General features: G+C 35.0%; 1 protein-coding gene and 1 pseudogene across 6 annotated transcripts; both read left to right on the top strand.

The window, feature by feature from the left end:
* Positions 1 to 5,000: 5,000 nt before the first annotated feature.
* On the top strand, positions 5,001 to 7,446 carry LOC133304185 (NADPH-dependent oxidoreductase 2-alkenal reductase-like). 6 transcript variants are annotated; one of them, XM_061504214.1, is made up of 5 exons: positions 5,001 to 5,146; positions 5,768 to 5,947; positions 6,181 to 6,347; positions 6,764 to 6,846; positions 6,962 to 7,446. In XM_061504214.1, the coding sequence occupies exons 1-5, from the start codon at positions 5,029 to 5,031 to the stop codon at positions 7,338 to 7,340; spliced, it is 927 nt and encodes a 308-aa protein (XP_061360198.1). In that variant the 5' UTR covers positions 5,001 to 5,028; the 3' UTR covers positions 7,341 to 7,446. The 6 variants fall into 6 exon arrangements, with proteins under 6 accessions (XP_061360198.1, XP_061360184.1, XP_061360178.1 ...); XM_061504200.1 differs by having other exon boundaries at positions 5,001 to 5,230; positions 5,780 to 5,947; XM_061504194.1 differs by having other exon boundaries at positions 5,001 to 5,246; positions 5,769 to 5,947.
* A 9,511-nt stretch (positions 7,447 to 16,957) lies between these two features.
* Positions 16,958 to 21,316, top strand: LOC133304132 (2-alkenal reductase (NADP(+)-dependent)-like; annotated as a pseudogene).
* Positions 21,317 to 22,739: the final 1,423 nt, after the last annotated feature.

Genomic DNA, 22,739 nt, shown 5'->3' with positions numbered 1-22,739 from the left:
CCACTGTGGCATGGACAACCCCCATGCTCACCAAACCAAACAACATAGCTAATCATGTCTCAAGTCATACAACCATATACTAATGACAGGGCATAATATAATCCAAATATAACAATGTAAGCATGAAACATCTCAGCTCAACTCCGGCCTCCTGCCACCAGAGGTCTCAACCTCAAAGGTACCTGTTCCTGAAAAAGTGCCCCACACGGGGTGAGATTTCTAACAAGAAATCTCAGTAAGGCAAGGGGTCCTCAAGGACTCTTTCTCTGTAAGCTCACTTACAAGTATATATATAAGTTCAAAAACATTAAATACGGTATAGCTATGACAATATATCCAAATGCTCAGAAACTCATGTACCACAGTTCATATCTCATGTGATGTATGTAAGTACGGTTTAACTGGCCAGGGAACAGGATATGGTTTATGCACGTCTGCGACCTATCTAAACATAAGGGTCATAGCCTTATGCTTACACACAAGGGTCGCAACCTGATCGTGTAAGTAATCAACATCACATCCATACTTTACATCAACAGGCATGTCCACATATCTCAGGCATATATCAATGCATATATCATTTTTGTAAAAGCATACCATGCATATAAACCACCCTCCCAAGGAGGTCAGGGGAACAAGCAACAGATCAATCCGAGGACTAGGAGCTTACTTGTCAAGCTAATGCTTCCCGGACAACTCGGTACCCAAAGGTTCACATGCAAAAGCACAATCTAGCAAGGTCAGGGATCTATTTTCATAGCATTCACATCATTAACATCCATAGTCTAGTATTTCATCGCATTAGGACTACATTTTCTTATCAATTAGCGACCGTAGGCTTTTCCCAAAGCCATAGGTCTTCAATACCTTAGGTTCTGACTTATTTACTAAGGGTACAGAACCCCATCTACGCTTCTGTTTGGACAAAACAGTTCGTAACATGAATCTTCCCAGAATATCCAGATATTTCACGTGGACATATCCGGATATTTCGCGACAGAATGCAGTTTTGCATTTTCGCGAAGATATCCATCCAAGACTCCATTTTTCATGTTTCCAGACATTCAAGCATGCATTTTAAGGTGTGTTATACCTTACTAACATTTAAGTTTAACTTTCACTTATTACAAGCATCAAAGTTCATTCTTTATACAAAAATTCAAGAACAAGGGAATGATGCATACCCCAAAGGCTTAAAACAGAGGAAAATAATGATCTTAAAGCTTCCTATACAGCTCTGTGGTTCTGCTACTACAAGACCACGAAAATGGTTCACACACAAGCTTGGTCCTTTTTCTCCAAAGGTAGCTTCTTGAAGCATCAAGTGCCAAGAAAATGGCTCCCACTTCACTAACCAAGAAGTCATCCCTCAACCCCCACAACTCAGTAGCTAAACTCAGAAATGGAGTAGCTTTCTCCCTCACAATGCTAACTACTCAGTGTTTACAAGATCAAAGGGGAAGAATTAATGTAAAAGGTGGGTTTTTGGCTCATTTCCATGCATAAAGGTCAAGACTTCAAGTACAGAGGAAGGTGCAGGAAATGGCAGCAACAAGAAGGCACGTCGGAGTCTATACAATTGCCCTAAAAATATATGCCATCATATATATAAGTGCACTTAACTTAATCCGTCAGTATTAGTTCTAATAGTTTCGCTAATCATTTCACTCCCAAACTTAATATTCTGAACCTAGCCATTTTTCTAGGAATTATTATATTTTTATTATAATTTTCGCAGCACTTTGCCGGTATGCGTTTTATACGTAGCCGATATTAGTTATGGCATCAACGCTCATTATTCTCACTCCAAACTTGGTATTCCAGACCTAGATATTATTCTAGGAATATTTATATACTTATTATAATTTTTCGAGATACTTCACTGGTATGCATTTATACCGCAAAGCAGAATCGGTATCTGCACTTTTCGTCAAAAAAGCGACTTAAGCATTATTCCACTTTCTCATTAATTATCTTATTATCATTATGCATAATCATTATCAAATCAATGCTCCGGCATAGATAATCTTATTTAATTAATTATTTAGCGGTGCGGGTTCTTACACTTACACCTCCAAAACCTTACTTCAGATTTATTACAGGACTTTAACCGTCCCCTCGATCTTCCTCTCTAACCAGACTTCGATCTGTCGCCACTCCTCCCTCGAACGACTAGAGCCTCATTACTGGTACATGCAAAACCTACGATTCTTATCTTCTCAGACAATAGAGCACCAACAACCGTCTCGCATGACAGTTTATTACCGCCAGTAACGATTGAAACAATGATGTACTCCTAAGAATTGCAGTGAACGCATCAAGGTGCAAGCTTTATTTTCCTCATCCAGATTTATATCTATAGAAGAAAGTTGCGCAGAAATAGTGTTTAATTCATTTAAATAAGCAGAGAAAGAATCACATTCGCTCATCTGCTAATTATACAGCTCCCTTCGTAAGAACAGGTTGTTCACGAGGTTTCGTGGTCTTCTCAGAAGTTACGTTCACTAGAACCTTATCTGCCAGGCATAACTAGATCAAGCTTCGCGCCTTTCGATCGTCTCTGGTCCACGCCTTGAACTTTTTCGACTCGCCTCCCTCCGATGTTTCATCACCGAAAGTTTTGGTTGGTACCGATGGCTTCTCATCTTCGATAACGTACCACACGTCCCTGTCAACGAGCAAAGCCTCCACCTTCAATTTCCATAACTCGAACCCATTTCCTTCAAACTTTTCAACCTCGATTCGTGATTGGCCAGTCGACATCCTTTTCAGATCAATTTCGCAGTTCTCTATACAAAAAAAAACTCCAAATCGTGAAACTCCAATCTGCCACAGGAACCCCGGTCGCAAAACCAAAGCTTTTGATACCAAATGTTGGAAATCGACAATCACACACAAATCGCAAACGAAAAGAGAAAGAGAGAGATAGAGAGAATTGTCACAGTGATTTATCCTGGTTCACCAAATGTAAGCTACGTCTAGCTTGTCTGTACTATATTCACCTCACCGCCACTTGTTACAGGTCACTTGGTTTACAAGAAGAATATAAATATGATTAGAAAATCCTAACAGCAGCTATTCATGGGACCAAGCCCAAACTACTAAGAAAAAGAAAAATTACAATAAATCAAAGACCTACAACAATACCTAGCCTCTACGGGCCTGGGGAGGCTGCCCCTCGGACCCCAATTGCCTGGGAGTGGGACCCAAGTTGCCTTTTTGCTGATCCCAACAATAAGGACTCTTATCAACATGCAAAGTATGAGTCATACCCAACAAAATCGATCATGAACGGAGTGTTATATTTATCTACTTCAACTTTTAACTATCTCACTTTTATTATAAAGGAACAAGTTGCTCAAGAATTGGAGCAACAACCTCACATCTAATATAAATATACCAAAAAAAAAACCTTGCGGCTGAGAGCAAAAAAGAACAAGAATACATGAAATTAAAAGCTATAGCATATTTTATTTGGTGGCTTTTTTTGAGTATGCTAATTCGTTGCATATTTTTTTTGGCCTTTTGTATGTATGCTTCAGTTGGTCTTTCATGTTTTTATATTTATCTAGGTATAAAACTATTAACGTAACCTCACCTAAAAGCTTAAACTTTTGGATTAAATTGGTTATTTATATGGTATTAGAGCCTCAGTGTCACGGTTCGATCTTCACTGCCCCCATTTAATTATTAATTAATTAAGTCTTACGGCGTTTCTAAGCACAGATAGGCGGGCCTATGCATTATCCACCCTTCAACATCAATGGATAATTTATTTTTTTTGAGTGCTTTAATCACTTTAATTTAATATTAAAAAAATAAAAAGTGAGTAGTCAATTCCAAAAAATAAAAATAAAAAAAATCCCTTCAAGAACATTTGATGATACAAACTTGAAATTGCCATGCAGAAAAATTACCTTTTTGGAGAAAAACAATAGGAAATATTACCCTCAAGCAAATAGCAACATCGTTGAATTTTTAGCTAAGTTGTTTTTGTACTACCTTTTTTGTTGAAAATTGTAGGTTGGAACTGGTTCACCCTAGAAGAGGGTGAAAGGAGGAAGTAGATAATGAACCTTTAAAAAAAATTGAAGAGTGGAAAATAGGACGAAACTATAGAAAAAAAAAAGAACGTAGATGAGGAATTTAGTAGAAAGAGGGAAGAATGTGAAGGTTAGATGGATTTTTTAGTCATTTTGTTTTGTTTTTTTTTTTTTTGTGTTGTGCACAAAATTTGGTATAGTTATTTGGTTATTTTTTAAACAAAGCTCAAGATTTAGCTTCTATTTTAGAGAGAGAGAAAAATGACTATAACAATGTAAACGCAAATGGCCTAGCCAAATTTGTAGAGTAAGCAAAATGAATCAAGCTCGTCATGTTCGGCCAGTTAAATTCGTTGCTTTTCAATCCACCAACCCATTTGATATTGCTCTGTATAATTGCAGAGTTAAAACGAGTCAAGCTCGTCGTGATGGAGGTTTACTCGTAATCTTTTTTCTTTTTTTTTTCTATCATGTTCTTGTTATCTATGATTCCACTTCCATTCTCAGAAAAAAAATATATCATTGGATCAACTATTTCACAAGAAAATCTCTAAACCATTTCATATTTCACTGCTCTCTCTCTCTCTTTTTCTTTTTTTGCACCTTATTTCATTGAAATTCTATACCCTGGTAAGCGGGTTAGAATTTCCTGATGTCCTAATACATTAATCCATGACATGAGTATTACCCAACTCAATTCACCTGAATTGTCGACAAGGTTCTAATAAAATATAGGCCACAAACATCATATGACAACAAACAAATCAACCCTTTCACATTCAGAGTGTAATCAAGACTAAACGGAAGAGATACGCAACACGTCAGCACATACGACAATTGCTAATGACGCAAGCAATTACGATTAGCCATTTGATTTTCCCATTTTAGCCCTTGCCATTCCCTCGGTACCTATAAAATAGAGACTCGCAACATAACACAACACAACAAGCTCAACTGTGTAACTGAGACACAAACAAAGTGTAAGATGGCGCACGTGAGGAACAAGCAAGTGATTCTAAGAGACTATGTGTCTGGTTTTCCTAAGGAAACAGACATGAGCATTGTTGAAAGTACCTTAACTTTGAAGCTTCCAGAAGCTTCCAATGAGGTGCTGCTCAAGAATCTCTACTTGTCATGTGACCCTTACATGCAAATCCTCATGACCAACGTGGAACCTGGCTCTGTAAGTTATGCTCACTCTCTCTCTCTCTTAGAAACCCTTTTGTCTTTGTTTGCAGCGAAGTACCATGATATGTTATTTGAGAGGATTTATTCCCATCATCCTTAAAGAAAAACTCAAATAATTGAACACTTCCTGATTTAAATTATAATTTTTTCTTTGTCGCATCTTATGTATATTATTCATATAATAATTAGTTAGAAGGGTTAAATATTAGAAGTTAAACTTCTAATCTTTGTCAAATATAGAAAGTTAAATTAATGTTCAACTTTCAAAGGCCTAATTTTAAAAGGAAAAGTTTTGTTCGTCAAATGAGGCTGCGGCATAAGAAAGGAATGGGTCAATTTTTTTCACTTTTCTTTTGAGAAAAACAGTTCAGGAATAAGAATGAATGCAATGGTTCAACGGGGTTGATGTGTTGTGAAGCTTCAATTTTTGTTGTAAATAATTTAATAAGATTCACTTTTTCTAACAATTTAGTATTGAAATTTGAAAATACATTTTAGTCATAAATTTATGCACCTTCTAACAGTTGAGTGATTACAACCATTAACAGGACTTGGGGTGGCTAAAGTCCTGGAATCTGGACACCCTGATTATAAGAAAGGTGATTTAATATGGGGTTTGACTAAATTGGAAGAGTATAGCTTGGTCCCCTCAACACAAATACAATTCAAAATTGAGCACACTGATGTCCCACTTTCCTACTATACTGGAATTCTTGGTATGTATTCAACATTTTCAATTTTTTTCAATTCTTAGTGAAGGATTCACTTGATCCCAGTTTATAATAAATATATTTTACTATTTTATGTTTTCTTTTGTGAGTATACATTCTGCTCCTTCAGAATCAATCTATGCAATCATGCAAACAAGCTTATGTATGTTAGTTGCATATTTTTCTGTCATTTTGATGTGCCTTTTGACTAAAGTTGTTATTTTATTGTTTGAGGATAGGTATGCCAGGAATGACTGCTTATGCTGGATTCTTTGAAGTAGGATCTCCTAAGAAAGGAGATAAAGTTTTTGTTTCAGCTGCCTCTGGTGCTGTTGGTCAACTTGTTGGGCAATTTGCTAAATTAACTGGTTGTTATGTTGTTGGAAGTGCTGGAACTAAAGAGAAGGTATTTGTCTAACTACCGTTGTTATATAAGTTTGCATAAATGATAAATTAGCATTAACTATTTGTTACTTATCCTGCCATTCAATTTGCAAGGGTAGGAGGGAGTATCAGGATTGTATGCAGCTTTTTTCCCGACTTAAACCATGACCTTCTAGTCACAAAAAGCAACTTTATTGTTGTTCCAAAACTCACACTCACCCCAAAAATAAAATAAAATAAAAAGGAAAAAGTAACCATTTGAAATTTTGAAGAGAATTGTCATACACCAGCAATAGTACTTGTGTTTCCCAATCTCATAAATTTTGGAATGGCAACGCATTGTTGTAAAAAAGTCATATTAATTTCAGTTTATATTTGCTGACTAGCAAAAAGACATTAGTCATCATCCATTCACTTGAATGTATGTTTTACATCTAGGTGGATCTGTTGAAGAACAAGCTAGGATTTGATGAAGCTTTTAACTACAAAGAAGAACCAGACCTCAATGCAACTTTGAAAAGGTCAATTATAAACAGTTTTGTGATAAACTTTAATTTAATTTGTCTGTTGCTTAAGTTAGTGCAACTAGTAACACAATACTCACTTGTGACTGTTGGATAACAATTTACAAATCAGATACTTTCCAGAAGGCATTGACATTTACTTTGACAATGTTGGGGGCAAAACACTTGATGCCGTACTTCTTAATATGAGAGTCCATGGACGCATACCTGTATGTGGAATGATCTCACAATACAATCTTGCTCAACCTGAAGGTGTAACAAATTTGACAAATCTTATATATAAGCGGGTTTGTATGCAAGGTTTTGTGGTTTCTGATTTCTATCATTTGTATCCTAAATTCTTAGAGTTTCTTCTGCCTCATATCAGAGAAGGGAAGGTTGTGTATGTTGAAGACATAGCTGAGGGCCTTGAAAATGGCCCTGCAGCTTTCGTTGGTCTGTTTAGTGGTCGTAATGTTGGCAAACAAGTGCTTCTTGTTGCTCGTGAATGAATGCAATTGCTTTTGTCATACATTAACGTCTTTTAAGTTTTTGTTCTGATTTTGTGTTGGAATATTGAGCATTCTGTGTGTGGCTTTTGCCATTAGTTAAAATGTAATCCCCTCATGATCATATGATACTTTGTGATAAAGCTTTTTGTATATAAAATTTTGATTATTTGTAAATTTCATGTCATGAAGATGATGAGAATAATATGGATTTTATATTAAAGCTTTGTTATTGAAATTAATTACTTATGGTTATATATAAGCTTTGTGGATTGTTGCAATATTTTATTTTAATATTTGACTTATTAGGTCTATTTTTCAAATTGGAATCTACAAATCTTCACACATCTACCACCAAGGTATGAGGATAGAGTAGTTGGTGATGATAAGGATGTATATTTGCAAGATTATGTTGTAGCTAGTTTAATATACATCTTTTAATTAAAAAAATTAAAATTCATTAGTGATCTTGCTCCACTAAAACTGAATTAGTTGACCAATTAATAAATTTGTAAAGAAAAAAATGGTTTATACAATTTGTGAATTCTAAGTCTTTTTATCCTCATCATCAAGTTTCTTGGTCCAATCTCATTATCATGTAAATAATGATGATGAGAAGTACAAGTTATATATACATATGTGAATGTGATTTTATTGGCTTGAAGTGGAATTCAACAGGGGATGTTGATACTATTGTATGTATAGTAGTCTAGTGCAAGGGATAAAGTCCCACATAATGTATTTGTGTATCTGTTTTTACTCAATTATATAATAGTACCTCTGATGTGCATTTAAGGCACACAGATTACATCACAGCCCTAGTCGCCGTTCTATGCACCATCATGTGTCGGTTATAGGCGTAGTGTTTAAATTCCTTTGGCAGAACGTCGTTGCCATGTTTGACTAACGACTTGGACAAATTTGCTCACTTTCTTTGTGTGGTCCAAGATTTGTAGTTTTCTTGTTGATCAAAACTTATTATGGTACGCGCTTTGGCTTGCATGCATTTGTGGCTTTATGGTACATGTTTTCTATCTTTTCGAGTTACCCATGGCTGAATCTCACTCCGGTATGTGCTCCCTAATATTCTGAAGCCTGAGGCACTCATTTTCAGCAATTACGTTTATGCTCTGTTATTCGTGGAGAAATTGGATGGCTCTAATTATGATTATTGGCCATTCGACCTTAAACTTTGGCTTATTGGATAGGATTACATTGATCATCTCACCACCATTGTTGAGGTTATAGCCCCTACTGAGTGCCCAAGGTGGAAGAAGATTGATGCCCAATTATGCAACACCATCAAAGCCACTATTCACCCTTTGCTTGAGCAGATCTTTTGTGCTCATGTTACAGGTGAATTTGTTTGGCTAAGGAATTGTATATTAATGATACTCAACATCTCTATAGTGTTTGCAAAAACCTGATGAGTTTTATATCGGCCCAATGTTTTGATGGTCCTGTGTCTGCCTACTTAGGGAAGGTTCATGGCTTAATCACTACAAGAAAAATGATTTTCAGAGATGGTTATATTTGCATTTTGAGGCGGTTCAAATCGCCTCTAGATGCTAAACCGCCTAGTTTATCACCGTCGCGAGGCAAAATACGGCAGTTTTCACCTACCGCTAGAATGACCGCCTCTATATGACAATCTGAGGCGGTTATTCTAACTGCCTCCAAAAGATAATCTGAGGCGGTTATTTTAACCGCCTCCAAAAGACAATCTGAGGAGGCGGTTATATTAACTGCCTCCAAATAACGTGTAACCGCCTCTAAATAATTAAAACTGTATAAATTTTAAATTTTTATTTTTAACGTGTAGCCTTAATATTAAAATTGTCATTTTTAAAATTTAATATATTTTTTATTTTTAATATAATTTGTTATAGTGATTAGTTATTATAGTTTTTTTTTAAAAAAATCATCTTTAAAAGTTAATATAATTTTTATTAATTGAATATAAATAACTTATTGAATTTTGTATATGTGTGTGTTAGTGCGGGTTGTTATATAAAAGGGAATGGAGAAGGAAGAACAAGTGTCATCCAATGTGGGATTTCAAAGTGAAAGTGAGATGGTTTTTTTCAATGTGCAACAGTCATCTTTGAAAATTTATATATAACACCAAATAATTCAACTTAAAAATCTGAACGGTCAAATTAAAATATTACAAGAGAAGAACACAATAACCAAATTTGAGGACGATCCAACGACTGAATAAAGAGATTTCCCTCTTTCAATCTCATTGTCCGATAGATCATGAACCACCTCTAAATATGCTTTGGAGGCGGTTATTTTAACCACCTTTAATGTATATTTTGAGGCGGTTCACATGAAATCGCCTCTAAATGTCTATTTAAGGGGGTTAAAATAACTGCCCCCATTTCCATTCAGAGGCGGTTATATTAAAACCGCCTCTAATTGCTGCATTTAGAGGCGATTATATCTCAACCGCCTTTAAATGGTCAATGAGGGCGGTTATTTTAACCGCGTCTAAAATACATTTGGAGGTTGTTATGGTTTAACCGCCCCTAAAAGTAGCAATTAGAGGCAGTTTTAATGTAATCGCCTCTGAATGGTAAATGGAGGCGGTTATTTTAAGTGCCTCTAGTACATATTTGGAGACGGTTTCACGTCAACCGTCTCGAATCAATTAAACCATCGGAAATACCGCCTCTATGTATCAATTAGAGGCGGTTTAAGTGAAACCGCCTCGGTTAAACAGCATCCAAATATCAGTTTTCTTGTAGTGAATCCACAATTTCAATGAGCTTTTGAGCCCCTCCTCCCACTGAGGATCATACTAAGGAACTTGAACAACAAAACACTTTTTTTTATGTTGATGGCTCTTTATGGCTTACAACGTTCTGAGGCAGTTATTATAACTTGCCTCCAAAGGACATTCTGAGCCTATAACTACCTCCAAAATACATTCTGATGTGATTAATATAATCACCTCCGAATGACATTCTAAGGTGGTTTATATATCCCCCTCCAAATGACATTCAAAGGAGATTTGTGACAGTGAATAATGAGTTCAAGTTTTTAAAAGGTAGTTAGTTAAACCTCCTCCATAATGATTTTGTATAGTACCAAGTTGTGGAAAGTCATCTCAATTTCTCTTTAAAAAACAATTTTTTATTATGACATAAACTTTATAGTATTAAATTCAAGTGTCTTTGTTGGACTCTTGAATAAGTCTCTTGGTGTATACTTATATTCAAGTGTAGGTGTGTGTTAGTGTCTAAGTGTGGGTTCTTATATAGAGGGGAAGGGAGAAGGAGGAACAAGGGTCATTGTAACACCCCGTGTTAACCCGTGTTGTTATCATGTCATTGTATTAAGTCACGCTTAATTAAAATTTGCGAATATGTTTTTCTGTTCAATTATGACGTCATTATCATTACCAAGTTGAATTACTCAATTCATTTTCAAAACATTGCCTGTATGTAAATTGCAAATAGACAGCTAACTGAAATACCTCATAAATAAATAAGTGAGTATCTAAGTCACGGATCTACAACACGTAGTCCAGACATAATCCTGATACCATTATACAACTGGAAACAACTAAAAACAAAAGTCAAGTCAATATGGCATGGACAATCCCCATGCTCACCAAATAAGGCAACAACGCCCAACAACAGTCTCAAATCAAATAACATGACAGTAAAGATAAAGCAAAGTCAGCATCCAGCAAAATCATCATACTAGCATGCAATCTGCTAAGCTCCGGCCTCCTGCCGCTAGAGGTCTCAACCTCCGCATTACCTGAACCTGAAATGGTGCCCCAAACGTGGAGTGAGATCTCTAAACAGAAATCTCAATAAGACAAGGGGTCCTTAAGGATCTTCCACCCCAAGCTCACTTACATGTGCAATATAAGTTCTAAAAGCAATACACAATATCAATTCCAAAATCAGTGCAATGCAGCAGATATTCATGTCATGTGTGTTATAACTATTCTACTGATCAGAGAAATGCAGGAATACGTCTATTACCCACATAAGTACATGCCCACGTTGTACCCGCCCACAGGACCACCTCATGGCTTCCTGTCTAGACGGAACACCACATACATATCATATAGCATTTGCACTTAACAGTTCAATAGCATTTTAGCAAAACAATACATGAAAACACATCATGCATATAACCATCCCCCCATGGGACATAGTGGAACAAACAATGGCTAAACCGAGGACACGAAAGCTTACCTTGCAAGCTAGCTATCCAAGCCAAGAGTCCACACACAGCACAACCACAATCTGTTAGGACCAATAACAACATCAATGTTTATACTCTACAAGCATACGATATAAAGACAACGTCTTTTCTTTGCGTTTCATGTCTTAAGGCTTCTCACAAAGCCACAAGCCCTTAATCCCTTGATTCTGACTTAGTTTAGTTATTACAGAAGTCCCCATAAGACAATCATGGGTCCACAAACCCAAAGTGACATTCTGTATGAACAATACCGACATTGTTCCGAAATTCCCAGAATATCCGGATATATGTCGAGGCCATATCCGGATATCAATATCCGGATATCCATATGCGGATATCACCAGACCCCATATCCGCATATCAATATCCGGATATCATAACCGGATATTTCGCGACAGAATGCGGTTCTGCATTTTCGCGAAGATATCACTCAAAGGTGGTTCATTTCACGGTTCCAGAGGCTTAAACAAGCATTTTAAGGTGTGTTCAAGCTTACCCAACCACAAGTTATTAACTTTAATTCATTACATGCATCAAGGTTTCACTTTTAATCATTAAAACTCATGATCAAGGTAGGTTACACTTACCCAAGGCTCAAACTCAGAAAAAGGTTGCTCTTGGAGCTCACCAACCAGCTCCAAGGATTCTGACTACAAGGTGCACGAAAATGGCAGACAAGGATGGGTTCTTTCTCTTCAAAGGTCACTCCTTGGGGCTCAAAACACCAAGACAAAGGCTTTCATAACACACACCAAGAAGTCAGCTCATTCCCAACACACTCACATCACCCACAACTCAGAATATGGCTCTTTTCTCACTCACCAATGCTCACACCCAAGTGTTTACTTGTTTAGAGATGAAGAAATTAAAGAAAAGGGGTGACTAGGGGAGTTTCTCATGCAAGGAAGGCCATGGAAGACGGTGGCAGCAGCTCCCTTCAAAAATTTCACGTAGAGGCTGAAGGTTTATGACCTAGGGCTTTGTGCCCAAGCCTATTTATACTCACTTAAGTTTTAATCGCACTGTATAAGCGCTAATTGCTATGCTTAGCATTTTAATCCAAAATTTGGGATTCAGAACCTACTCATTTTTCTAAGATTTACCATATTTTTATTTTATTTTTTGCAGCACCTTTCTGGTACGCGCTTTTCCATAGCCGGTATCAGTTCAGAGACCAGTTCTCATTATTTTGACTTGAAAATTGGTTTACTAGTCTTACATATTTTTTTAGTGACATATACACATTTTTCAAAAAAATATGGGATACTTCATCGGTACGCATTTATACCGAGTAGCAGAACCGGTATCTGCACTTTTTGTCAGAAAAGCGACTTTCAACATTATTAATCACTTACCGTAATTATCTAAGCCTCATAATAATTATTAGGGCCAATTATGAAATTATTTCCTAATTTCTCATAATTAATTAATTAACTTCCTTAATTAACGATGTAGGTTCTTACAGTTATCCAATGTGGGACTTCAAAGTAAAGGAGATGATTTTTTTTTAATGTGAAATATCTTTCTTCGAAAATGTATATTTAACCCTAGAGGATTCGACTCAAAAATTTGATGGTCTACTTAAAGTATCATAAGAGAAGAACACACTAACCAAATTTGAGGACGATCCAACGGCTGAACAAATAAATCTCCCTCTTTGAATCTCATTGTCCGACAGACCATGAACCACCTCTAAATGTGCTTTAGAGGCAGTTAAAATAAACGCTTCTAATATACATTTGGAGGCGGTTGACGTGAAACTGCCTCTAAATGTGCTACATAGGCGGTTAAAATAACTGCCCCCAAGGAATATTCAAAGGCGATTATTAAATAACCGAGCCTAATTGGTATATGTAGAGGCGGTTATACCCTAACTTCCTCTAAATATGTTTTAGAGGCGGTTAAAATAACCGTCTAGTGAATATTTAGATGCGATTATTCCCTAACCGCCTGAGATCAATGTAAACGCCGGGAAACCACCTTTAAGTGTAAATTGGAGGCGATTTAAGGAAAATGCCTCAAATTCATTGCCGCAAAACTCTGATTTTCTTGTAGTGATAACACATGAAGAACATAATTTTTTATTTATTGTTTAAAAATATAAGGTGTTTTTTAATTTTATTAGAATGGTGATATGTTTTTGGGTATATTTTTTTATTGAGGTTATTACAAAAACAATGTCGACAAAGAGTTGCGAACATGATGAATGATGAATTTTTGCAGTTGCCATACTTCTATTGAATATAATTGCGAAGAACTTATATCGATCACATCATTTCTTTTGAAATTGAGCAGCCTCTCTATGTGCCTAAAATCATTTAAGAAAATAGTGAAATGATACTTAAAAATATTGTCAGATGAATAAAAACCTCACAAATACGACATTAAATAGACTCCAATGTAAGATTATCAAACTTCGTCAATAGTAATAACAATGTTGGTTTCTACGTTGCAACCAGATCCAGTTTATTACAAGAGAACTCACAATGCTTAAACCACAATTTATTGAACTTTTATTTTATTTGTTTGACACTAAAAAACCAAATGGTTATGAAATTCAACTTATCCATTATGGAATTTCATATTCGAGTGAAAAAATCTATTCTTCATATTTTCTTTGGTGATCTCATCAACCATAATATCAGTGTAAGCCGTAATTATTGATTAAGGCCTCTTTAACTCATTTTTTTGCTATATTAATTTCCATCTATTATGAACAAACATTAAAAGTAAGTAGGGAAGTCAAGTCTACTAGTAGACAGACTTGAAAAAAAAAATACAGTAACTCATAAAAAAGTTAAAGACAACAAAATAAAGGAACAAGTTGCTGAATAATTGGAGCAACAAGCTCACATCTAATAAAAATAAAAATTAAAAACCTTGTGGCTCAGAGCAAAAAGGAAAAAGAATACATGAAATTAAAAGCTATATAATTTTCAATGTTCTACTATTCCAGCATATTTTATTTGATGGCTTTTTTCAGGTATGCTTTCGTTGTTTTGTTTTTTTTGGGCCTTTTGTATGTATGCTTCAGCTGGTCTTTCATGTTGTCATATTTATCTAGTGTTTAGCTTCTTGTTAGATAAGAATGAAATTATTAATATAACTTCTCCTAATAATTTAAATTTTTTGATTGAAATTATTAAAGTAATTATTAATGTAACCTCACCTTTTGTATGCATGTTTCAGTTGGTCTTTCATGTTTTCATATTTATCTAGTGTTTAGCTTATTGTTAGATAAGAATGAAATTATTAGTGTAACCTCACTTAATAGTTTAAGTTTTTAGGTTGAAATTATTAATGTAACCTCATCTTTTGTATGCATGCTTCAGTTGGTCTTTCATGTTTTCATATTTATCTAGTGTTTAGCTTCTTGTTAGATAAGAATGAAATTATTAATGTAACCTCACTTAATAATTTAAGTTTTTAGGATGAATTAGTTTTTTACATGATATCATATTCTCATTGCTCTCAATTTAATTAATAATTAATTAATTCTTGCGGAATTTCTTAACACAGGTAGATAGGTCTGTGCATTATCCATCGTTCAAATCCGGTGAACAATTTATCTTTTTGAGTGTTTTAATCACTTTAATTTAATATTAAAAAAATAAAAAAGTGAATAATGAATCCCATAAAAAAATATAGAAAAAAATCCCTTCCAGAACATTTGATGATACAAACATGAAATTGCAAACAGAAAAATTACCTTTTTGGAGAAAAACAATAGGAAGTCTTACCCTCAAGCAAATGGCAACATTGCTGAATTTTTAAATATTTGTTCTACTTTTTTTTGTTAAAAAATTGTAGGTTGGTTGTTATCAAAAAAAAAAAAAAAATTGTAGGTTGGAACAGATTCACCCTAGAAGAGGGTGAAAGGAGGAAGTAGATGATGAATCTTTAAAAGAAATTGAAGAAGAGTGAAAAATAGGATGAAACTAAAGAAAAAAAGAACGTAGATGATGAATTTAGTAGAAAGAGGGAAGAATGCGAAGGTTAGATGGATTTTTTAGTCATTTTTGTTTTGTTTTTTTTGTTGTGCACAAATTTGGTATAGTTATTTGGTTATTTTTTAAACAAAGCTCAAGGTTTTGTATTATGTATTTAGCTTATATTTTAGAGAGAGAAAAAAAATAACACTGTAAAAGCAAATGGCCTAGCCAAATTTGTAGAGTAAGCAAAATGAATCAAATGGCTTTTCTTACCGAATTGGACACTGAAGGGGAAAATGAAAGGTATAAAAATGGTTTGGGAAGGAGGTTGGCCAAGGATGATTATTGAGAGTGACTCTGAAATTGCAATCAAATGGCTTACAACAAGGGGTAAACCAACATCTGATCATTTTGTTACTTGCATATGTAGGCATGGTTGGATAGAGAGTGAGATGTAAAGATTAACCACACATATAGAGAGAGAAAAAACTAATATTCAGACTGCTGTCAAATCCCCCATTAGTGAATGGGACTCAATAAGACTTTTGTAGGTTTTTGTCCCCTCCTTCTCGCATCTATCTTTTGTATTTAAATGATTTAGGTGATTTTGCTAGACCTTGTTATATTTCTTCTTCTTAGAGTTTTATCTCATATAGGATACCAAAAAAAATAAAAAATTAATCAAACTCAGCAGGTTGTCTATTGAGATATATAGTTTCACATATGAGAAATTAATGTAGAATTTATAACGCATTGGGCACTCCCAACCTTTGAGTTAGATTTTGGAGTGATATATTGGATATTTTCACCTTTGAACTAACTTTTAAAGTGGTGTATCCCAAAAAATTTTACATTGTCGCACTAAATTAGTTGCTTTTCAATCCACCAACCCATTTGATATTGCTCTGTATAATTGCAAAGTTAAAACGAGTCAAGCTCGTCGTGATGGAGGTTCACTCGTAATTTTTTTTTTTTTTCCTATCGTGTTCTTGTTATCTATGATTCCACTTCCATTATCAGAAAAAAAATCTCATTGGATCAAGTATTTCACAAGAAAATCTCTAAACCATTTCATATTTCACTGTTCTTTTTTTATTATTTGCACCTTATTTCATTGAAATTCTATACCCTAAGCGGGTTAGAATTTCCTGAGGTCCTAATACATTAATCCATGACATGAGTATTGCCCAACTGAATTCACCTGAATTGTCGAGAAGATTCTAATAAAATATAGGCCACAAACATCGTATGACAACAAACAAATCAACGCTGTCACATTTAGAGTGTAATCATGATTCATGACTGAACGGAAGAGAGACCAAACACGTCACCACATACGACAATTGCTAATGACGCAAGCAATTACGATTAGCCATTTGATTTTCCCATTTTAGCCCTTGCCACTCCCTCTGTACCTATAAAAGAGAGACTCGCAAGGTAACACAACACAACAAGCTCAACTGTGTAACTGAGAGACAGCCAAAGTGTTAGATGGCAAAAGTGAGGAACAAGCAAGTGATTCTAAGAGACTATGTGTCTGGTTTTCCTAAGGAAACAGACATGAGCATTGTTGAAAGTACCTTAACTTTGAAGCTTCCAGAAGGTTCCAATGAGGTGCTGCTCAAGAATCTCTACTTGTCATGTGACCCTTACATGCGAATGCTCATGACCAATGTGGAATCCCTTGAGGGATTTCCTCCCTATGTCCCTGGCTCTGTAAGTTATGCTCTCTCTTTATTGGAAACCCTTTTGACTTATTTGCATCTATGTACCATGATATGTTTTTCTTTTTTAAATAAAAAAAGAAAGATTTTTTTCATGGTTAATCCATTAATAGACTAATTTTGAGTAGAATAACAAGGATGACAAAATTCTACGGGTTATATTGTTAACAGAGTTGTTTATTGATACGATCTGGCCTAAGATCATGTATGTATATGAAGGATTAAAATAATGTGGATCCAGCCTTTGCTGAGTCAGCAAATCAGTTTCAACAGAATGGCGTGGGAAGGAAGGTTGAGATGGTTAAATAGCAAACAAGAAGAAGAGTGAGGGTATCTAGAATCTTTGAGAAGTTTGGGATCCTTTTGAATATTGGAAGAGAGTGAGACTTCTAGAATTGTCTCACAATATCTTTTGTGTTTCTGCATTGTCATTTCCTTTTCTGTTTCCTTGTAATTTTCTTATTTCTGAGATTGTCTCTGTTTACAATTCTTGTAATTGTCTTTGTTAAATATATGTAAAAACTGATGTTATTCAGAACAAGAATCTCTGTTATTGTTCTTATTTCTAGTAATCTCAGTACAAGGTCTGTAACAACTATTGATACGATCTGACCCAAGATCATCTATGTATAGGAAGGATTAAAATAATATGGGCCCAGCCTTTGCTGACTCAGCAAATCAGTTTCAACTGAATGGCATGGGAAGGGAGGTTGAGATGGTTAAATAGCAAGGAAGGAAAACAGTGAGGGTATCTAGAATCTTTGTGAAGTTTGGGATCCTTTTGGATATTGGGACAGACCTTGTACCATAACAGAGATTACTAGAAATAAGAACAATAACAGAGATTCTTGTTCTGAATAACATCAGTTTTTACATATCTTTTGCAAAGACAATTACAAGAACCGTAAGCAGAGGCAATTTTAGAAATAAGGAAATTACAAGGAAACAGGAAAGGAAATGACAATGCAGAAACACAAAAGATATTGTGAGACAATTCTAGTGGTCTCACTCTCTCCAAATATCCAAAAGGATCCCAAACTTCCCAAAGATTCTAGATACCCTCACTCTTCTCTTTCCTTGTTATTTAACCATCTCAACCTCCATTCTCACGTCATTCTGTTGAAACTGATTTGCTGAGTCAGCAAAGGCTGGGCCCACATTATTTTAATCCTTTCTATACATACATGATGTTCGGCCAGATCGTATCATTTATTCTGGACTCGAACTTGAAATCACTGAAATTATTGATTGGGTTGAAATAACTTCTTACATATCGATTCACGTGTTTGATGGTAGTACCATAATATGTTATTTGAGAGATTTATTCCCATGATCTTTAAAGAAAACTCAAATAATTGAGCACTTACTAATTTAAATTATAAATTTTAATCTTTGTTGCATCTAATGTAAATTATTCATATAATAATTAAGTTAAAAGGGGGTAATCATTAGTTAATCCATTCCATTACTTATCATTTTGACTTCTAAATAATGGAGAGGACCTACCCTTCAAAACTTCCAACCAATAGAGTGATATACACAACATTAGTATTTTTGCATGACTGTTGTACTTTGTGGAAGGGGGGTATTCAGAAACTTGAATATAGAAAGTTAATATAATATTCAAATTTCAAAGGCCGAGTTTTAAAAGGAAAAGTTTTGTACATCATATGATGCTGCTTTTTGGACAGCATAAAAGGAACAGGTCAACTTTTTTCACTTTTCTTTTTTTGAGGAAACAGTTCAGAAATAAGAATGAATGCCAGGGTTCAACGGGGTTGATGTGTTGTGAAGCTTCAATTGTTGTTGTAAATATTTTAATGAGATACACTTTTTCTAACAATTTAGTTTTGAAAATACATTTTAGTCATAAATTTATTCACCTTTTAACAGTTGAGTGATTCCAGCCATTAACAGGATTTGGTGTGGCTAAAGTCCTGGAATCTGGACACCCAGATTATAAAAAAGGTGATTTAATATGAGGTTTGACCAAATGGGAAGAGTACAGCTTGGTCCCCTCAACTCAAATACTTTCCAAAATTGAGCACACTGATGTCCCACTTTCCTACTATACTGGGATTCTTGGTATGTATTCAACAATTTCTTTTATATCAATCCTTAGTGAAGGATGCACTTGATTCAAGTTTATGATAGATATATTTTACTATTATATGTTTTCTTTTGTGAGTGTACATTCTGCTTCTTCAGAATCAATCTAAGCAAGCTTATGGTTTATTTTATTTTATATCTACTAACAAGTTATTATTTTATTGTTTGAGGACAGGTATGCCAGGAATGACAGCTTATGCTGGATTCTTTGAAGTAGGGTCTCCAAAGAAAGGAGAGAATGTTTTTGTTTCAGCTGCCTCTGGTGCTGTTGGTCAACTTGTTGGTCAATTCGCTAAATTAACTGGTTGTTATGTTGTTGGAAGTGCTGGAAGTAATGAAAAGGTATTTGTCTAATTATTGTTGTTATATGTTTGCATAAATGATAAATTAGCATCAACTATTCGTTATTTATTTAATTGTTCAAAGCACTCTGCTATATTGAATTAGTCTAAGAGGTAGGATATTTATACTACCATTCCACTATCATTCTAATTACTATTGAATTAGAAGAAAAGTTGAATAAAGAGAAAAAAGAAAAAAAAATTTTGAATCCAATGATAATTAGAGTGGTAGTATGAATGTCATATCTCTTAGTCTAATTATATTATAGAAATACTTATGCCAATTAGCAAGAATAGTATGTGTTTCTCTTTACGAATGGGAATTGATAAGCAATTATTTCACCTAAACATTAAATTTATAAGTGAGGGATCTTTAACGGTTAAGTGACGGGTGATGAAGATTGAACTCGTGATACTGTAATCACCGACCATGTTAAGTAACAATTCCACCTAACAGCTTAAGCCCTAAGTGATAAGGCTTTAACAGTTTTATATTATATCTCTTTAACACCCCCCCTCCCCTCACGTAAGAACTCTTTGAGCTTGAAGCATGAATATTGCAATGTCCTATTTTTTGGTCTTACTAGAAAATTGGGTGGTAAGGATCAAACTCGTGACCTTATAATCACCTTAGCTCTGATACCATAATAAGCAACCATTTCACCTAAAAACTTAAAGCTTGTAAGTAATCGGCATTGAATGGTTTTATATTATATATCTCTAATGGGAATGCATTGTTGTAAAGAAATGCGATGAACAGGGCCTGAAATCCATTCAGTTTATATTTGCTTACTAACTTAAATACTTGGTCCTTCTTTCGCATGAATGTGCGTGTTTTACAACCTGCAAGTGGATCTTTTGAAGAATAAACTAGGATTTGATGAAGCTTTTAACTACAAAGAAGAACCAGACCTCAATGCAGCTTTGAAAAGGTCAGTATTCAATAGTTTTGTGATAAAGAAATGTTAATTTTATTTGTTATAGTAAGAGTTTAAGTTACCCCTTGGTGACCGGTGGATATCAATTTATAAATCAGATACTTTCCAGAAGGCATTGATATTTACTTTGAGAATGTTGGGGGCAAAACACTTGATGCTGTACTCCTTAATATGAGATTCCATGGACGCATACCTATATGTGGAATGATCTCACAGTATAATCTCACTCAACCTGAAGGTGTAACAAATTTGATAAATCTTTTATACAAGCGGGTTCATATGCAAGGCTTTAATGTTTTTGATTTCATTCACCTGTATCCCAAATTCTTGGAGTTTCTTCTGCCTCATATCAAAGAAGGGAAGGTTGTGTACGTGGAAGACATAGCTGAGGGCTTCGAGAATGGCCCTGTAGCTTTGGTTGGACTCTTTAGTGGTCGCAATGTTGGTAAACAAGTTTTTGTTGTTGCTCATGAATGAATGCAGATGCTTTAGTTATATATTGTTGTATTCTAAGTTCTTGTGTTGAATATAGAGCCCTAGTGTACATGTGTGTGATCTTTTGCAATCGATTGTGGTGTTTATGATAGTCCTGTCTATGGGCAAATGTTAGTTCAGATGTAATTCCCTATATTTTGTTGTACGGCCTTTTGTATATGCAACTTTGTTAATTCTAAATTTCATGTCACGAAGATAAGAAAGAAAAATAATTTTTATATTTAGCTTTGTTCTTGAAATTAATTATTTATGGTTAACTAGAAGCTTTGTGCATGGTTGCATTAATTTATTTTAATAGTATACTAAATTAAAGGAACTTGTTACACTGACGACCTTGCAGCCATTTACTCGGACGCAGTCAGAAATCATTTTTGGATAGTTGTTGTTGGAATATGTATATATGTTGATTGTGCATAGATTATGGATACTGGGTAGGGATGTGTATGGGTCGAATCGAATCGGATTTTTTGAAAAACTGAACCGAATTGGTTTGAATGGTTCAGTTCGGAAGTGGTTCGGTTTGGTTAAAAACTAGTTCGGTTCGGAAGTGGTTCGATTCGGTTGAAAATGGTTCAGTTCGGTTCGAAACTGGTTCGAGTTGATCTTCTTTTGAAAAGGAAAAAAATTTAAAATTTAAAAAATAAAGTTATAAAAATCAATTTGGTTCGGTTCGAAAACGATTCGATTCGGAAACCATTTGGTTCGGTTCAAAACTGGTTCTAAAAACGGATTCGGTTATTAAATTGGTTCTAAAAACGGATTTGGTTCATGAATTGGTTCTTTAAAAATTGATTCGGTTTATGAATTAGTTTTAAAAAAATCAGTTATTTTAAGGACGATTCGGTTCAATTTTTTAATTATTTTGCACATCCCACGGTGGGTGACTCATCCTCTGCATTTCTTCTCATCCATGTGCTTCTCTTGTTAAATGGAGATGTTAGAATAATGCATAATTTGTGGGAAGGTAATAGAGAATGGTCACTTGTAATTTCAAGGTCTGTTGGCGTGTCCTTGTCTCATGGAATAATGCATAATCCTCGCAATTTGTTAGAAAACTTGAGGAAAGCTCAGGACTTGAAAACACTCATAAAAGAAGAAAAGCAGTTACCTTTGACATATATAGGTGACTCAGAACTCCTCCCTTAGCAGCCCTATTGCAATCTTCATGTCCATAGAATAACGTCGTCAACTTGAATCGCCTCGAAGTGCTAGACATAACAAAAAAAAGTCACGCAGGTCACAACATTCTTTTGTCGTTAGCAGAGCTCTATAATGAATTCTCTCAACAACGTTATCGCTGGCGAATAAAAAATAAAAATAAAAAATTCGAGAGCATCAAAACATAGCTTCTAAATCAGAATTTCTTTTTTTTTTTAGTAAAGATAAGGGGCAAAAGCCCAAGAAAACGAAAATTACAAATTGTTAGCCAGCATCCTGAGCCAGCATTCTCTCCATACCTAAAGGAGGAGAATAATGAATGATAAGACCATCATCCATATTACAGGGGAAATGAGCAAGGAAATCCGCACAACAGTTAGCATTTCTTCTGACAGCCACAAAAATGGTCTCCCACTCCAAGTTCTTCCAGCTTTTAATTTTCCTCACCATCTGGTTGTCCCTACCACTGCCAACTTCA

Source organism: Gastrolobium bilobum, unplaced genomic scaffold (assembly GCF_033153095.1).
Source record: "Gastrolobium bilobum isolate Gb01-03AN ecotype WA unplaced genomic scaffold, APGP_CSIRO_Gbil_v1 utg27827, whole genome shotgun sequence".
NCBI classification, from domain to species: Eukaryota; Viridiplantae; Streptophyta; class Magnoliopsida; order Fabales; family Fabaceae; genus Gastrolobium; species Gastrolobium bilobum.
The sequence above is the reverse complement of the archived record's forward strand: the minus strand, read 5'-3'. Positions and strand labels throughout refer to the sequence as shown.

Bases quoted from the DNA above. Each gene is read 5' to 3' on its own strand.
- LOC133304185 (XM_061504182.1), top strand. From the start codon at position 5,029: ATGGCGCACGTGAGGAACAAGCAAGTGATTCTAAGAGACTATGTGTCT. The intron at 5,253-5,762 runs CTTAGAAACCCT...AACAGTTGAGTG, and splicing joins TATGCTCACTCTCTCTCTCT to ATTACAACCATTAACAGGAC. The intron at 6,348-6,763 runs GTATTTGTCTAA...TTTTACATCTAG, and splicing joins GTGCTGGAACTAAAGAGAAG to GTGGATCTGTTGAAGAACAA.